This window comes from Vanellus vanellus (genome assembly GCF_965231255.1).
Source record: "Vanellus vanellus genome assembly, chromosome: 22".
Taxonomy (NCBI): domain Eukaryota; kingdom Metazoa; phylum Chordata; class Aves; order Charadriiformes; family Charadriidae; genus Vanellus; species Vanellus vanellus.
The window spans coordinates 8,426,800-8,443,247 of NC_138927.1; the positions used below are offsets into that span (position 1 = coordinate 8,426,800).

The following is a 16,448-nucleotide window of genomic DNA, read 5'->3' on the forward strand; positions in this document are numbered from 1 at the left end:
TACTTTGGTAAATAGTGCTGCCGAGAGCAGTTACTCACACCATTTGCAGCCCTCATTCTGCCTGGGACAGAGGACATTTGAATACAAATTTTAAGAATCACAATTCAGAGGGATTAGAAAACACTTTCAGAAAATGCATTCTGATTGCATTGTTTTAGTCTGGTGCATCAGGTTTTATATTTACAAGGACAACAACAAAGATTCCCAAGCAGAAACCGCCCCAAAGCCATTTTGTGAAAATTTAATTTAAATTTGCAACCTCCAGATCTATGATACTACTGCAGTACAAAGGAAGAATCAATGAGGACAGAAACATAAGTGTAGATGGTCCCATTTAACATTCACCAGTGCATCAGCTTTACACACTTTTGCTATTCTGTAGCCAAAGCCTTAACATAAGCAAATACATTTAACCCTGGTGCTCTTTAGTCCTAGGGACATGCTGAAATCTGTGCATTTATATGTTAGTCATATGCACTAACAAGCAACAAACTCATAAAAATGCACAGAGCAACTGGAACTCAACTCACCCGCAACCCAAATTGAGTGATGTGCTAATTAGGAGGGACATTTCATTTCCAATGAAGCCAATTCTCTAACCATCAATCTTTATTTCTGCAGATTGGACACAGCCGTCCAGACATGCACTGATGCAAACCAAGGAGGAGCTTTTCAGTATCAGATGATCTGGGGTATACTCCCACTTCTGCTGCTTTCTTGAGTGGCATCATACAACTTCCTTCCCACCTACACATCTAGTTCTCTCATCGAAAGCAAAGGCAGTTTTTCAGCTGGTTTTCTGAAGGCCTCTGAGTTCCCGTAGCACTTTCTCCTGAAGCTTTGAAAACATTAATATTGACCTCCTCACCCTCTAGTTTATTACCACGTACCCGGCTGGATACCTGGAGAACGCAGCTGGCAAGTGGCATACCTTCCCTCCCAGCCGGGACAAAACCTTTCCCAAGCCAGTTTTCTTCCTAGGGAGAACACTGCTGTCAAATCTCAGAAATCCACGCTGCTAATACTAGTCTCAGTGCAAGGTCAGCCAAAGAGGACTTCCATCGGAGATGAGCTCTGCTAGAGAAGGTTCCCTGGAGATTATAAGAATAGTACAGTCAAGCCCAGATGGCAGCAACGTGCAGAGCACATTTCCAGCACACACAGTGACTGGGCAGAGGACTATGCAGGCTGAAGTCCACCCCGATTTCTGCCTTCACTAGCTAAACGCTGAAGTCTAGGCTGAGGCCTTTGGGAAAGGTCAGGATAGTCTTACAGGCTCTCAAGATACCGCTTTTGTTCTCACTATTTGCTTCTCAATTCCTTTGTTAAAAGATACTAATCTCTCTGTAAGGCAGTTATTTGGAGCCAAGACTTTAGATATTATTGCAAAACATATGCTTAAAAGAGACTGGAAATGATGTTGGCAGTGTTACAGAGGAGAGTGAAGCGCAGCTTTGGGTCAAAACAACAAAAAAAATAAATCTAAGCTAGTAAGCAATTCCCATGTGATAGTTTAGGAGAGCCAGCAAAAGCTTCTTCTAGAAAGAAAACAATACTGTGAGAACGAAGCTAACAAGAGCTGGCTGTTGGAAAAATAAAATGGCCAGTAATGAGCCAGAGTATTGCCAACAGCACATATCCAAGAGAATCTTTCTGGGAAACCGACCCAAGTCATTACGCTGGAAAGCCCTGAGGGACTAGGGACCTTGAGGCTAAAAGCTGGCAAATTGCTTCATCAGTTAAGGTTGGTCCCAATGTTTTCTACTGCGTAAGAATAATTTGTTTTAGCCTACAGGTCTCTACAGAGCAATGGGTAAATTCAGGCTGCTTCCTCTGGGAAGGGAAGCAGAGTGCTCGGCAAAGCCCTGCCCAACGGGACGCTTTTAGAAGGTTTCCCAACGCCGCTGACCTCCTTTCAGCCCAACCGCCGTCCCCGCGCACTCAGGCTGCTGGCTTTGCTTCACGCCCTGCGCACCCCTGGCACTGCTCGGCGCTGCTGTGGCACACCAGGCACCTCCTGCCCATTACCTGGTGGGAAAACCATCCCAGCTATTTTGGCCAGCACTCCACCAGCGAGCGGTCACCACAAAAATGTGATGACTGTGCTTCCACAAAAGCATCTTCTGGAGACTCATTCACTCAAAATGGATGCAGTTGAAGCAGTTATTCTGATGTATCTTGTTTTCCAGAGGGAAAAGGAGACCACGCTCTGTCTCTCTGTTTTCAGAGAGACTCTCTGTTTCAGAGAGACTAGTTAATACACCAGAAAATAGGTGTACTGATGCAGAGTGATAGAGGCAAGGCTTTGTCTGCAGCCTTCTCTTTCATTTCCAGTCCAGCTACTCACAGTTACAGGAGTGTATGGAGAGCACAGAAGACAATGAATGTGACCTCTAACTGTGCTTCTGTGCTGGCAGAGAAAAATCCTGCATTGGCAGGGGATGTCAAGGTGCTGTCTAATGACTTTCCTCCTCTTCCAACTCCTTTTCTGATTCACATTGCCATCTTCCTTGCAATTGACCTAAATAACATGTTCAGGCAGCACTGGAATTATTTCCGCCTCATACTTCAATGGCAGCATGATCTCTGCGTCTGGAAAGGGCATTTCTCAGGAGAGTCACGCTCGGGAGCGCCTTTCCCAAGAAAGGGAGAGAATCACCCTGTCTTGTCTCATCCCATCAGTGAAGCTTCCTGGCGGCAGGAGAACAAAGGTCGTCCAGGAGCAGAGAAAACACACGCTACGTCTGTGCCTGAGCCCCAGCTAATCTGAACAACGTGGGCAGAGTATTCAGTTACCTCATTTCCAGGTGTGCCGTCAGCATGAGCCACGACTGGCTTGGGATGAAAGGGGAAAAAACGTTCCTGGATCTGGACTCGTCTGTATCATTTATGGTAATTACTGCCCAGCATCCTTTAATCCTTTAATGTCGTATCACACGCTCAGCCCTCAGTTCCTCTGTAACCTTTTGATCACTGCTTGCCATTCCCCTACAGACGAGGCCAGAGGACAGCGTGTGAAACCGCAGCATCCCACCAGCGCTGAAGGCACGCCAACCCAGGCTTCGGGAAGGGGACAGCAAGGAAAGCCGCTGCGCAAGGACTTCAGTGGGTCAGTCATCTTCAGACACACAGAGATTACGTATGCTGGCAATGTACCAGCACTTAAAACAGTTGTATATCCAAACAGTTATAGTACCTCTCCAGCTATTCACTTCAGCACCTTTTATAATGTAACACAGCGTTCAACAGCACTGCGCCACAGGAACACAGGGACAATCCAACACCTGTCACTCCACGGTGGCTTCACACATGGAAAGATTTTTGATCTTCTCACTATCTCATTCTTCACTTTGCCATAAGTTTAGGCACTCCTGATAGCCATGTAGATACATCACCTCCTTACAACCCCCTGCAGAGTACTAATCTCAATGTTATCTTACAGCAGTGGCCTTCACAGGCCGTGTACTGAGTAAATGAAAAGGTAAAAAGTCAGCTGAAAATGCACTTATTGCCAACAAGGAAATGGACTGTGGGGAAATAGAAGACTCCAAAGCTGCAGGGACTGCCACAGCACTTCCAGCTCTCAAGTGAGAAAGTGTTAGCCTGGGGCTCACGCGCCAGACCCCACAAGGCAGGCGCTACATCCCCGGCAGCTGAACAGATCCCTTTCTTATTCAGAGGAATATTTTACACATAAAGACAGTTCCCCTATCACAACAGAAAGAAAGTTATACTTGATCTGTACCACTTCTTTTTCAAGTAATCGAGCTTCAAAACTAAAGCAGAAAAGATGTAAGCGAAACTCACGCATCTTTGTGCTACATCACGCCCATTTAGTCTACAACAGCTAGTCCGTATCTGTTATCTCTACGTTTTTTATTAGCTCATGTTTACTTTGGCTGCACATCATTTAAACAGGGTGAGAGAGGAAAATCTTGGACTCTCAACAATGGCCAAGCAGTTTAATCTGCCACTGGGGACAATGACTTGACTCCTATTGGCGTTTAGCGCTGGCAGGGTCAAGTGTAACATGTGCTGCAGGAAGCACTAGGGAAGCAGATCCACAGCCGTTCCAGCAACACCGAGCGTTTCCTTGAGCTATTCAGAGGTCCCTTTTCCCCTCATGTGTCAGGAGAACAGCTCCAGCTGTCCAGTCACCTGCACTGGCTTCTCCACTCACTGGATTTATGACATTGGAGGCTGCTAACAGCTCCAGGTTAGATACAGCACATTCCTCGGGCTTATAGCTCAGACATTCAAAACTAAGTTAGGAAGCAGTAAAGATTATGTTCCTGGCATCAGCCACCAGGTTGGCGCTGGAACATAATTTATATTCCTGAACAGAACTGGCACTGGGCAGGTTGGGCACAAACGTCAACAACTTTAGTCCAGCGATGACACCAATCAGAAGGGTCTAGTGTCAATATTTATCCATGGTGCTGATTTAAGAATTTTTTCTTTTGCATTTGAGAACTTTGAAATACTTTGTAGAACTCTGCAGCTTGCAAGCCTAGGCCGATCTACAGTAATATATTCAGAGCCAGATAAAAAAATGATGTGAGTTAATGTTAACAGTCAGATGACCACAGGCCAAATAAAGCCGAAGTGAGACTGCACTAAGGACAAGAACATAAGTTTCAGGATTTCTATTGCATCACTATTTGGATTCTGTGTTAACACATTTCTAAATAACTCTTAATTAACTATTAATATAACTTATTAACACTAGCCATAATGGACATGTCTTTCTGATTCCTCCCAGGGTAATACTATCCTCTCAGCAGGCTCCTGTTGAGCAAGGGCAGAATCATTTGTTGAAAGTGTTCTCCATTCAGTAAATATCAACAGACAGACAGTAAGTCACTCCGCAGAGGCAATTCTGCTAGGATGAAACACAGGAAGGTGGAAGCCATGTGGCATTCTTCCGTTTCCCCTTTCCTTTCACAATCAGACCCTTGATATTTTCTTCAACAGGAAAACTGACACTCCGCCTCCCTGTAAACTGCTGACAATTGTATTTTACACCTGGCAAAACCAGTGCAAAACGGAAGGAAGAGAAGAAACAAAGACCACAGACTTTTCTCAGCAACTGCATCATTTTTCTTTCCAACTGTAGCTAAAGACCCACCACTTCTTCGTGGACAAAGTCTGGCAGCTACCTGTCAGCCTTCGTGGGAAATGCCACCTCCTCCCCCAGCGAACGGCTGCAGAACAGGGAATGCTGTGCAGATTCACGGCAGCTGCTTCACGAGCACAGCCAGAGCAGCCAAGCCTGCCTGCGGGACCCACGTCCCTTTGAAACCAGCACGGCATGTGCAGCTGAGCCCCTCTGCTCACAAACTCTCAGCCCTCGTACTTGAACCTCCCACCCTTTAAAAGTGATCCTAAACTCTTGGTAGTAACCTGAAGATTAAAGAATACTGGTAAAGTTTCTCTGCCCCTAACAACTGGTCTTTTCCTTTTCCTAGATGCAGCTGGTGTCTCTTGTTGTAAGTGTCCTTTTTTTCTCTTTTCTTTTTATTTTTGTTTTCATGACACCACCAGGCAAAACATTGTCAAGTTCTCTGTTAATTTTCCAGTTTGGCCATAGAAATTACACCTGTTTCAGCAGAAATGGTCAGAGTCCTCTTAGGAATGAGGCGTAGCAGCTTGCACTCTGGAGTCAAATGCACAGCAGAACTGCAAGTGTCGTTCGCACCACCTTCTTGCCAGACCACGCTGGGTGCTCCACAGTGGGCACAGGCAATCCAAGAACAGCAGATGTCAACCAAAAATACTGAATAATGAACACCAGGGTAGAAATGGTTTCCTTACTTGAGCAATTACAAGAAATTATGAAGCCATTTGTCTAGTTAAGAAGTTTGGCTTTTATTCAGATCAGCCAGGCAGTCAGTCCCCAGTTTTTCGTAAACACCTTCTTTGTCTGTGGAAGCTGTTTCACGCAAAATGTGAGGCAGAGGCAAAAAGGTTTGCACTCACATCTCTCTCCTGAGGCTACTGCTGCAATTAGGGCTCTTCAAGCATGACCTCATGCAAGCTAAGGACAGTGAAAATCCCACAGACATGAACGAGGACTCAAGTGGGCCACCATGAAAATCCTGTGTATCAGGGCTGTGATTAGCATCAACGGGAGAGGGGCCGGGAATCACCTGAGCACTAAGAGCAATCAATTTATTCCGTTTTCCTGCCGGCATTTCAAAAAACAGCAGGCCATGTAACAGTATCAGCTCAGCCACAATTAGGAACACAGTAGAAAGCATCCCACCTCACAGAGCAAGCAATAGAGCAAGCAAGTCCTGGCTGCGAACAGAATCAAGCGCTTCCAAAGTTGGTGCACTGGGAATTTCAGTAACCTGCCCCCAGAGAAGTTTTTCCTGGCTCCATCAGTTAAGGGTTCACCTCCATCTTAAAGCTGCCAGGTCCGAAACCCAAAAGAACATCAGTGAGCTCATACACCTCAGAAGTCTACTGACTACTCAACACTGCCCACAGCCACACAAGGCTGGTACTCTACAGAAAAAAAAAAAAACAACATGCATGGTAAGGGCAACCACAATGACGGGGGCGAAGAAAGAGACTCCTGCCTTCCTTCCCCATGACGATCTCGGAGAGCTGAGCCACCCAGCTGCCAGCTGTGTCCCCGGGCAGCGCAGCTGCTCCAGAGCCCACTGTAAACCCAACTGCAGCGTAAACAGGAAGCAGAGCTGACAGCAGACGTGCTGCAGATCCTGCAGAGGGAACATCAGCGACCTACCATCCTCCCAAAGACCAAGGAACCAGCCTGACCTTCAGCACATGAGTCACTGCTCAGCTCTTCAGATGCTATTCTGCAGGCAGGGGAAGATGCACAGATTTTCCCCCCAAGCACCACCTCAAAAACATCCAACATGGAGAAACAGTGGTGCTCCAGAAGCTGAGACCATGGAACTGTTCACATGGCTTCCTGCGAGGGAATTCTGGATATTTCCAAGGACGACTTTGCCTTTGGTGTGCGCCCACCACTCATTATGTACAGGTATAAGATGTTCTTATTACAAAACATACATTTCGCTGTAGAGCATCCCCTCTAATTAGTGCCCACAACTAACTATATTACCTGTATTTTTGTCTCCTATGCTATGCCACCAGTCTGAAAAGTATACAAAATTACAGACCTAGCTGTGTAAGGATTAAACTAACGGTCACAACTCCATGCCTCTAAGGAAACAGACAGCTGGAGAAGCAAGAGAACCACACGCTCTCCATCCTAGGAAAAGGAAAGAAAACGGCACAAAAATAAGACAGGAGAAATGTCGGATTTCCCCTTTCCTGCTGGTGGCCTGCCTATCAGGAAGTTAAACCACATTCTGACAAAGCAAATTAGGGAAATGAGGCGGCTTCAACACCTTTGTGAACACCATAAAAATACTACTCGTGCCAAAGGGAGATACTTAAATATGAGAGACTCCTAAGGAAACATCCAAGAAAACGCTTCTCAAAAATTAACAGTAAAGGAATATTAGACAATCAGACATTCACAGCAGCCAGAAGGGACACAAATTTCTAATGCTTGGTAGAAGAGTCAGAAGTCTCCCTGAACTCTTCTCTCGCAGTTCACCAGACCTTCAGCCCGGTCTAGGGCGGCCTTCCCTGTGCTACTGTAATAGGTTTCCCACTCTGGAAAGATTTCTTTATGATTTTCAAAACTGGGAAACAGTGGATGTATTAAATTCAAATTTAAGTATAGAGACCTCAGTATCAAAGCCTGCACTTGAAGATAAGCAACCACCATCGCAGGTAACTCCACCATTGAAGCTTTGAGTCAGTGGAGAGTAATTCCTACTAACATGCTTCACCCAGGCTAACTATAAAGTACATCCAACACTTCCATGAAACATCATGAAAGAGTCAAAGTGCTTAATGTAACCACAAGTACAAAATACCAACAAAACTGGAAACCAAAAAAGAAAACATTACCTGTAAGAAAACATCGCAATCTGAAGCAAAACTGTGTTAAAACGGTGTTCAGTAAAAAGAACATTTTGAAAAGATGCTGAGCTATTTTTTAAAAGCAAGATTCAAACTGTGCCTTTGGAGCCTTTGTTTAACACACACACACGCAAGGCTTCGCGTAGTCTTTCCCCATACCTACCCTGGGACTCTCTGGAAACATAGCAACCATTTAGGATGTGTTGAAAAATTCTCTGTACCACGTTTGATCATTTGGTTTAAGTTTACTTCTAAGTTTACTTCTAAGTTTACTGGTTGGGTAAAGTTTCAAAGCTTTCTTAATACAGTACAGCTTAGGCATTGCAACTTTACAGTCTGGGAAAGAGACGCGGCCGAAAGATTTTTTTTTTTCTTTTAGAGAGCGGCGTAAGCTGTGCTTCCCAGAGCAGACCGGAGCAGAGCTCTGCGAGCCAGCTCCATCCCGGGGATCGACAAAGCACACCCGGCCGGGCTCCCGCGGGACGCCCTGTCCCAGGGCAGCGCCACAGCGGCACCGTCCCTCCCGCCGCCCGCTCCTCCGGGGCGACCCCCGCCCCCGCCCGCACCCGCGGGGGCCAAAGCGGGCGGCAGCGGCTCCCGCCGCCGGCCCAGTCTCCCCCCCCGCCGCCGCCCGTCCCACCTGGTCGGCGTCCCGGGACCGCGCCCGCTCGCTGCTCGCCCCGGCGGTGGCCCGGCGCGGCTCGGCGCTGCTCCCCGGCCCCGCGGCGCGGAGCCCGGCCCCGCCCGGGGCGGGGCTGAGGGGCGGCGGGATGAGCCGGGGGCGGCGGGCTCGGCCAGGCGGTGCCCGCCCCGCACAGCCGCTCGCTCCGGGAGCCGGGCGGGGAGTACGACTGCAAGCGGGAGGCTCCGGCCAGCCCAGGCGTCCGTGCGCCCCGGCACCGCGACCGCTTGTCCCCAGCCCCGAGAACAGCGGTGCGCGGCGGCACCCCCGTCCCGGCACTGACCCCTTCAGCTCCCCGTTCGCTTCCGAGCGGCCACCTCGGAGCCCGCTCGCTTCCCCGTCGCTCGGCGAGGCGCGGGGCCGCCCGCGAGGCGGAGGGGGAGCGGCGGGCGCCGGGAGGGCCGGCGGGCAGCGGACGAACAGCAAAGTCCGCGGCCGGGCTCCTGGCGGCGGACGCAGGGCAGCCCCAGGAGCTCTCCCTCGCCGCGAAGCCCGGCCGTCTGCCCGCACCGGTCACCGGGGCTGCGGCTCAGAGCCCGGCCCGCCGCGGGCGGACGCAGACAAGCCCCGCACAGGGCGAGCGGGAGCCCGGGACCCTCGACGACGGTGGGATCATTCAACTCAACCCGCCCGGAGCCCCTCCCGCCCGGGCCCGAATCTCCCGAGCGGGTTCGGCGGCGGGAAACGCCGCGGGTCCCTTCGGCGCCGTACGCCGGCAGAGGCTCCCCTGCCCCGGGGGGGGGGGCGAGCCGGTCCGGCTTCCCGCCCACCCAGCGCTGCCGCGGCTTAACGGGCTGCGCCCGGTCCCCGCCGTCGCCATGGAGACGGCGCCACCTCCCGGCGAGCCTCGCGCACGACCCCTCACCCCGAGGCCCCGCCCCTTCCGGCCCGTGCACAGCGGCGGAGCGTGGCTCAGGGCGGCGGCGGCGGCACCGGGCTGGGCGGGAGCGGCCGGGCAGAGCGGGGGCACTGCAAGGCGGGCTGGGGCAGAGCAGAGCAGAGCAGAGCAGAGCAGAGCAGAGCAGAGCAGAGCAGAGCGTGGTACCGCGGTGGGTTGGGAGGCTCGAGTGAGGCGAGTGGAGGCCGCCGCCGCCCGCCGCCATGTCGGCCGCTTTCAGGAAAGCCGCCAAGTCGGGGCAGCGCCCGCACCGCGAGCGGGCACAGGTCAGTGCGCCGGGCCGGGCTGGGCCGCCGTCCGCCTCGGCCAGGCTGTCCCGCGCCGGGCCGCGCCGCGCCGCCCATGGCCGGTGGCGGCGGCCGCCCATGGCGCTCCCTGCCTTTTCTCCTAGCCCGCCTCACGGAGGAAGCTGGGCTTGCTGGAGAAGAAGAAGGACTACAGGCTCCGCGCCGAGTGAGTCAGGCCGCCGCCCGGGGAGGGCTCGGGGCTGGGCGTGGGGTGCGGGCCCGGCCCCGCGGGGGGGGGAGCGGCGCCGGGGCTTTCACCGGGCTCCCGAGCGCGGCCCTCGGGCCGGAGCGCGCTGTGCAGAGCCGGTGCGAAGAGCCGGTGTTCGCGGCGGCGCGAGGAGCGGCGGTAGCGGGCCCCAGCGGACACCTTCACAGAGACGAAGACAGCGCGAACAGGCGGCAGAATATCCCTGTGGTCGAGTCGGGAGAAAGGGGACACGGAGGGCGAAGGCCTCTCAAAATTGTTGTTGTGGTGGTGAACTCAAAACTTATAAGTGTTATCTTTCATCGATAGCGGTGGATTCTGCAGACCATCTGGCAGACCTAAGCAGCTCAGTAAGCATTACAGAATGGGTGAATGTGTTTCCATTGTAATGCTTACTGTTGGACACTGTTCATTTCCAACTTTGTTAAGGAGTAAACTGTAAAGCTAAAGTTGTGTGTTGGTGACCAGCTCTATACGTGGAGCCTTTTCTGCTGTCTCGAGCTCTGTGCACCACTTTGAAGACTTAGAATCTCATCAGGGAGGGTGAACATGGAGAAACTGCTGAACATCTTCTGTTTGTTTGTTTTCCCCAGTGACTATCACAAGAAACAGAATGCCCTCAGAGCACTTCAAAAGAAAGCTCTGGACAAGAATCCTGATGAGTTCTACTTTAAAATGATACGTGCAGAGCTCCAGGTGAGATTCTAAATTGCCTTCCAGCAGGCTTACACTCTGTTGCTCTAAGTAACATCTTTTTCTTTTTCTTCCTACCTTGTTTTGTTTTTAATTTATGAATTAGTAAACAAATTAGCAGATTTGATTTGATGCCTGCAGAAGGCTTTGAAGAAAGTGAGGGGCAGAAGACAAAAAGATTCTTGTGCTTTTGTTATTAGGACCCATAGTACGCTATAGCTAGAATGGTGTCTGTCTGCAAGTGCTGTGTTCCGTCTGGTTGTAGGATGGAGTTCACGTAATAAAGCAGCCAAAGGATGAAGTGACCCCCGAACAGGTGAAACTGATGAGGACACAGGATATTAAATATGTGGAAATGAAAAGAGTGGCAGAAGCCAAGGTAATACTTCACTTTTTTGGTTTTCCAGTTTACTCAAAATCGGTCTTGTTATTGTGGTTTTTTTTTTTGGTGGTGGTGGTGGTTATTGTGTTTATGTTTAGTGAAATCTGATTTGTGTAATACTGGAAGTGATAGATGGAAATGTCAGTGGAGCTCTGTATATAGAACCTGAAGGTATACTAAATAATAAAGATAATGCTATGCATTGTTATAAAACACAATAATTTCTGATGTAAATTTCAGACATTAAATGTGTTCTTGCTTCTCATTTATAAAGAAGTGAGGGTTATTGTTACTGAAGTGGGTTGTTTGAATATGGTAGGAAGGCAATCAACAGAAATATTACCCGCTTTTGAAAGTGTTTTATGCTCTGATCTTGATCCCCCCATCATCACCACAGATAAAAAATTAAAGAAAGTCAGCTTTGAATTTTCCTTGGTATTTTTGCTTGTGATTTCATGGTAATTATTCCTACTTTGTCTGCCATACAGACAAATTACTGTTTTGAAAATTGATTTGTACATATTTGGTTGGGTAATACCAGAAATTACTGTTAACCTCTACTCAAAAAGGTTATTAAGACATGACATAAATACAAACTAGATATATTTTCAAAGATTAAAAAGGAAGGAAGAGTTCAGATGCTTGAGAAACAAACAGGAATTTACTTCAGGGAGACATAATTTACCTTGTTATGGATGTTTGGCAAAACAGCTTATCTTTTCTTTCCTGCAGAAAATCGAGAGGCTGAAGTCGGAGCTCCATCTGCTGGATGCTGAGGGGAAGAGTCCCAACAAGCACGTGTTTTTTCTTGATACCAAAAAAGAAGGTAAGACTTAAGTGGGTTTTATCAGAAAACTGTTGTGTTTTATTGTGGGCTGTTTAAAATAGTATCATCTTGATGTCTTTATACTGTTATAATCAAAAAAGTGTGTTTTTTTTCCCAGACTAATAATTTGGGTGCTCTAGAAATCTCTTTTGATTACTAGATAAGACCTCAGTTCTGCAGGAGCTATGTTGCTCAGGCTTCCACTGCTGACTGTACTTAAGCTACATGTTTGGAAGGTTTGTTGAGCATTAGTCCAAGAAGTCCATGTGAGTTTATTCCTAAAATTCTTTTTATTTGTAGTTCAGGAGTTTGATATTGCAACTCATCTGGATACTGTTCCAGAGCTCGTAGGTCGAGTGTACAACCGACCAACCATTGCAACTTTGCAGAAAGAGACACTGAAAGGAGCTACTGAGCCTGCTCACTTAAAGGTACTGCCACTCTTTGTACCGTACTTTTCTTAATCACAGAATCTCAGAATGGTCAGGGTTGGAAGGGCCCTCTGGAGCTCATCCAGTGCCACCCCCTGCCAGAGCAGGGGCACCTACAGCAGGGGCACAGGACGGCGTCCAGGCGGGTTTGGAATGTCTCCAGAGTGGGAGACTCCCCCACCTCCTCTGGGCAGCCTGTGCCAGTGCTCTGCCGCCCGCACAGGAGAGAAGTCCCTCCTCAGGTTTAAATGGAACATCCTATGCTCAAGTTTGTGCCCGTTACCTGTATCACTGGGCACCACTGAAAAAAGACTGTTCTCATCTACCTGGCACCCTCCCTTTAAGTATTTACAAGTATTGATAAGATCCCCCCCTCAGATGTTAATGCTTTACATCTTTTCTATAATAAGCATTAAAGAGGATTTATTGGAATATTTTGGAGGAGAACAAAGTTGTTCTGTTTTCTTAGAATTTTTATCGGTGACACAAGACTATGGTGGATGTCACTTAATCATCAAGTGCCTGGAGCCCACAGTCAAATCTTCTCTGGGACCAACATGGAGAACTTGTTCAGTTGTGTCCCAGCCCCTGTGGATTATATATCAAGAGTTATGATGCGTGGGCCAGAAAGGAAGGGTATAGATCTGATTACGCGGTTTCCTTGGCAAAATTGATATATTTCTCCTCCGTTACATGACATACAGCTATCTTTTCCTTAGATTGCTGCAGGTTTAAGTGTGATTTTTGCAGTATCCACTGTTAAGTCTCCCCTTACACCTCACCCAAAAACGCTTGCACCCCTGAATAGGGATATGAAGAAGCTTATTCCAATGTAGACATATCTGTTGTTGGGTTTCTGATCTCATGGTATTTTTGAGTTAGGTTCTGAGCCTGAAGTGGCTTGAGATTCAGGATTTGTCTCCTCCCTTTTCTTCTTAAAGACATTTAAGCTATATTCTTACTTCTTGGCTTTCCTAATTTAAAGTGTTTCATGATCCTTCAGGGTGAATTGCTTACACAATCTACTGATTCTGATGTTTTAATATCACAGCACTTCTGTCCTAGAAGTAGCTATGCTCGCCTTTAACATTGTAAATACTGCTTAATTAGTTTAGATATATTGTGCAGTCCTGTAAGCTTGAGTTGGTATGTGTAAGGTAAAAATAAAGCTGTCTAAAATTGCTGATTGGTAGATTTGTAACCTGTTGTTTTCTGAATCAGATGTCAGATAACAAACGCCCTGTGGTCCCTTTCTTCTTGCCAGCTTTCTCAGTTTGGCTTGTCAGTAAAGCAGTTGGACAAGTTGTAGACTGACAAGTTTTCTCCTCTAAATGTCTGAGTCATATTTTAAGCATGTTGGGATCTGTTCTCCTTAATTTAATTACTTAAATCACACCTGCAGTAGTACCATTTTTGTGCTGGGAAAGCCATCCATCCACTCTTGTTCAGTAAACATGACCAAACAAGTTGCATTTTGGGAGGCCTCTGTGCAATTCCTAAGCACTTCAGGAATTGGTCTCTGGTCTTTTCTTCCCCCCCCCTTCCCGGGATAAACATTAGGGAGTTAAAAGTTAACTTGCACTCAACACTGAAATTCAGGGGATTTAGAAAAATGAAATTCCCGTCACTTACTGAACAAGGTTACGCAGCATCTGAACTCGGTTAGATTTTTTTATGCTTGGATTTAGGAGATTGAAACAAGCCCAAAGAATTAAGTGCTAACTAGAAAACCTCCACTATGAGAATCAAGATGTTAAAACAGTTCTCTGGAATCCAGCCACACAATTGAAGCAGAATTCTTTAATGTAATTATGATTTTAAAATGTAAAAAAAATGTTTGTGAGGCCCCAGTGCCTCGGATTAGGTCAGTTATAGACCATAGTGCCTTGTTTCTCTCTCTGTCTTAAACATGCTTCTTTTATTTTTCTCCAGAAATTAGCCCAGCAAAGGAAGAATCAGTATGACCTCCTGAAGCAGCGCATTGAAAGAGAAAAGGCCATGTTCGTTATCGCACAGAAAATCCAGACGCGTAAAGATCTTTTGGTGAGGGATTTAGTTCTGGTTCTTTGAATCTGTTTTGTTAAGGTCATTAGGTCTAGTTTAGTATGTATGCGATTCTTCACTCTGATTTTATACTGATGCTTCCAGATAATTCCTAAAAATAAGTAGTCCTATTTTAATATGGAAAAAAGTGAGGAGATAAAGCATTCCAGTTGTGCCATAGCTAGTAAATCGTATCTGCTAGTCCTAGTCCAATTCTTACCATGTCAGTAAGGACAAAGACTCAACTTTGAAATGGTGCTCACAAGTCTTTTCTAAAACACCGTTGCCACCTCTCAAGTACTAAGTTAATACTTCCAAGTAGCAGAGGCAAGGAGCCATTTCTGTAGGTTATGAGAAGGTCTTAAAAATCCCAATGACAAAAAAATTATTTGTCTCAGTGGGACTCGCCATTCACTGGTGCTTGTGACCAAAACAGATTGTGCCTGACAACCGAAAGGTGAAAAAAGCAGATGAAAACATAATTCCCACCTAAAGAGTGGAAAGTGACTATTTTCCCCTAATACCGGGTCAGCCTTAGACAGGCACTTTCTTACTTATATGAGGGTGGTTTACTTTTTTTTTTTCTTCTTACATGCCAGCAAATATTTTCTCTTGTTCTTTTTTCCAGGATAAAACTCATAAAGTAAAGGTGAAGAAAGAGACTACAAATAGTCCAGCTATATACAAATTCAAATTTCAGCGGAAACGTTAGCCATTCTATTAAATAATTGTTACTGCCTTTGCTTAGAAAGAAAGAGGATTCTACTTAAGAAGAAGGACTGATAGACCATATCAGTTTGTTTTTTCACTGCAGCCTAACACTTTGTTAAAACAAATTGCTGTGGGCCTGTGGTAGCCATAAATATATTGTATCTAATTAATTGATTAATAAATCAGAGCGTTGGTTGTCTTGGTATTTACAGTGGGAAGCCACAAGAGGTGCCTGCATGTCCTAGTAATATGCACCATAAACAATCCTTGAAAAGACAAGGTCAAAATTAAGAGTGGGAGAGGGGTTGCACGCAGCGTACGGACAGAAAAGGTGCTGCAGCATTGTTTGGTTCAGCTCTGCGGCACATGGACCACAACGTATTCAAAACCAGAAGAGATTTCAGGTCAGCTTTTTTAGCTATCTTTTCAAGCAGGTTAAAGTTGAATTCCTGTCTTTCTGATCACTCCCCACCCCCCCCTTTAATTTTGTCATTCTGCTTTATCTGCACAAAGTATTTCACTTTAAAATGTAAGAAGGTAAAGGCATTGCTAAGGGTGTGTTGCTAAATTCAGGCACTGTATTAGCCAGACTATTCTGGAATGGTGCTAGCAGTGGGGAATTGTTTCTTCCACTGTACAGAAACTTCACCTTTATGAATAATTTCCATAGCTGAGAAGCAGTTTGTGCTTTTTCTTTCTTCTCCTGTACGATGGGGTAGTGCCGGTGCCACACTGAATTTCCCATGTTGCCTACCAGGCTTGAACAGAGGCAATACTGAAGTTCATGCATAGGGAGAGACGATGCAGGAGCCAACTGCGGGACAAAAGTTTGTCCTCTGTTTACGTTGCTCTTTTGCAGCATTGGTAGTTGGAAGGGGGGTTCAGCTGAAAGTGATGAAGACGCATCCTTGAGGGTCCTGGAGCAGTTCGGGCAAGTTGAGAGTCTGGGCGTAAACATTCCTCCTCTTATCTCGCTTGCTTGTACTGTGTATGCCAGTAAGCAGCACATGCCCATGCAAGATGGTGAAAAAAAAAAAAAAGATGCTCTTCTCAAGCTCTTCCCACTTTGGGAGTTTTCCTAGCTTCTCCCAGATGAAACGTGACCTTTGTTACGTGCTAAAATGCAGCTTCAGCCATTGTTTCTGCCACTGCAAAGATCCCCAAGTTAGCGAGTACTGTGGGGTGGATTTTTTTTTCTGGGAAGGATGAGGGGAGGTAAAAGCGGCAGAGATGCTCTCCTGCGGGAGGTGAAGGTTGGCGATGTCCCCGTTAACGGCGGTGAACCGTCCAGTGCCCGACTGCCCGGAGGGAGCACCAGACTC

General features: G+C 47.4%; 2 protein-coding genes across 2 annotated transcripts in view; one reads left to right on the forward strand and one right to left on the reverse strand.

Moving 5' to 3' along the window:
- FHL3 (four and a half LIM domains 3) overlaps positions 1-8,677 on the reverse strand; it is a 30,011-nt gene extending 21,334 nt beyond the window's left edge. Inside the window, exon 1 of the mRNA XM_082494107.1 lies at positions 8,609-8,677. The gene's annotated coding sequence lies outside the window, so the exon portion shown is untranslated. The remainder of the gene's footprint in view (positions 1-8,608) is intronic.
- Positions 8,678-9,559: 882 nt separating this feature from the next.
- On the forward strand, positions 9,560-15,331 carry UTP11 (UTP11 small subunit processome component). Its single transcript, XM_082494206.1, has 8 exons — positions 9,560-9,814; positions 9,940-10,001; positions 10,634-10,736; positions 10,999-11,112; positions 11,848-11,941; positions 12,242-12,372; positions 14,305-14,415; positions 15,044-15,331. Exons 1-8 carry the CDS (start codon positions 9,752-9,754, stop codon positions 15,125-15,127), a joined length of 762 nt encoding a protein of 253 aa, XP_082350332.1. The 5' UTR covers positions 9,560-9,751; the 3' UTR covers positions 15,128-15,331.
- Positions 15,332-16,448: the final 1,117 nt, after the last annotated feature.

What these genes read in the sequence shown, in the direction of transcription:
- UTP11 (XM_082494206.1), top strand. Translation starts at nt 9,752, where the DNA reads ATGTCGGCCGCTTTCAGGAAAGCCGCCAAGTCGGGGCAGCGCCCGCAC. An exon ending in AAAGAGTGGCAGAAGCCAAG is followed by an intron (nt 11,113 to 11,847) that starts GTAATACTTCAC and finishes TCTTTCCTGCAG; the next exon opens with AAAATCGAGAGGCTGAAGTC. An exon ending in TCTTGATACCAAAAAAGAAG is followed by an intron (nt 11,942 to 12,241) that starts GTAAGACTTAAG and finishes TTTTATTTGTAG; the next exon opens with TTCAGGAGTTTGATATTGCA.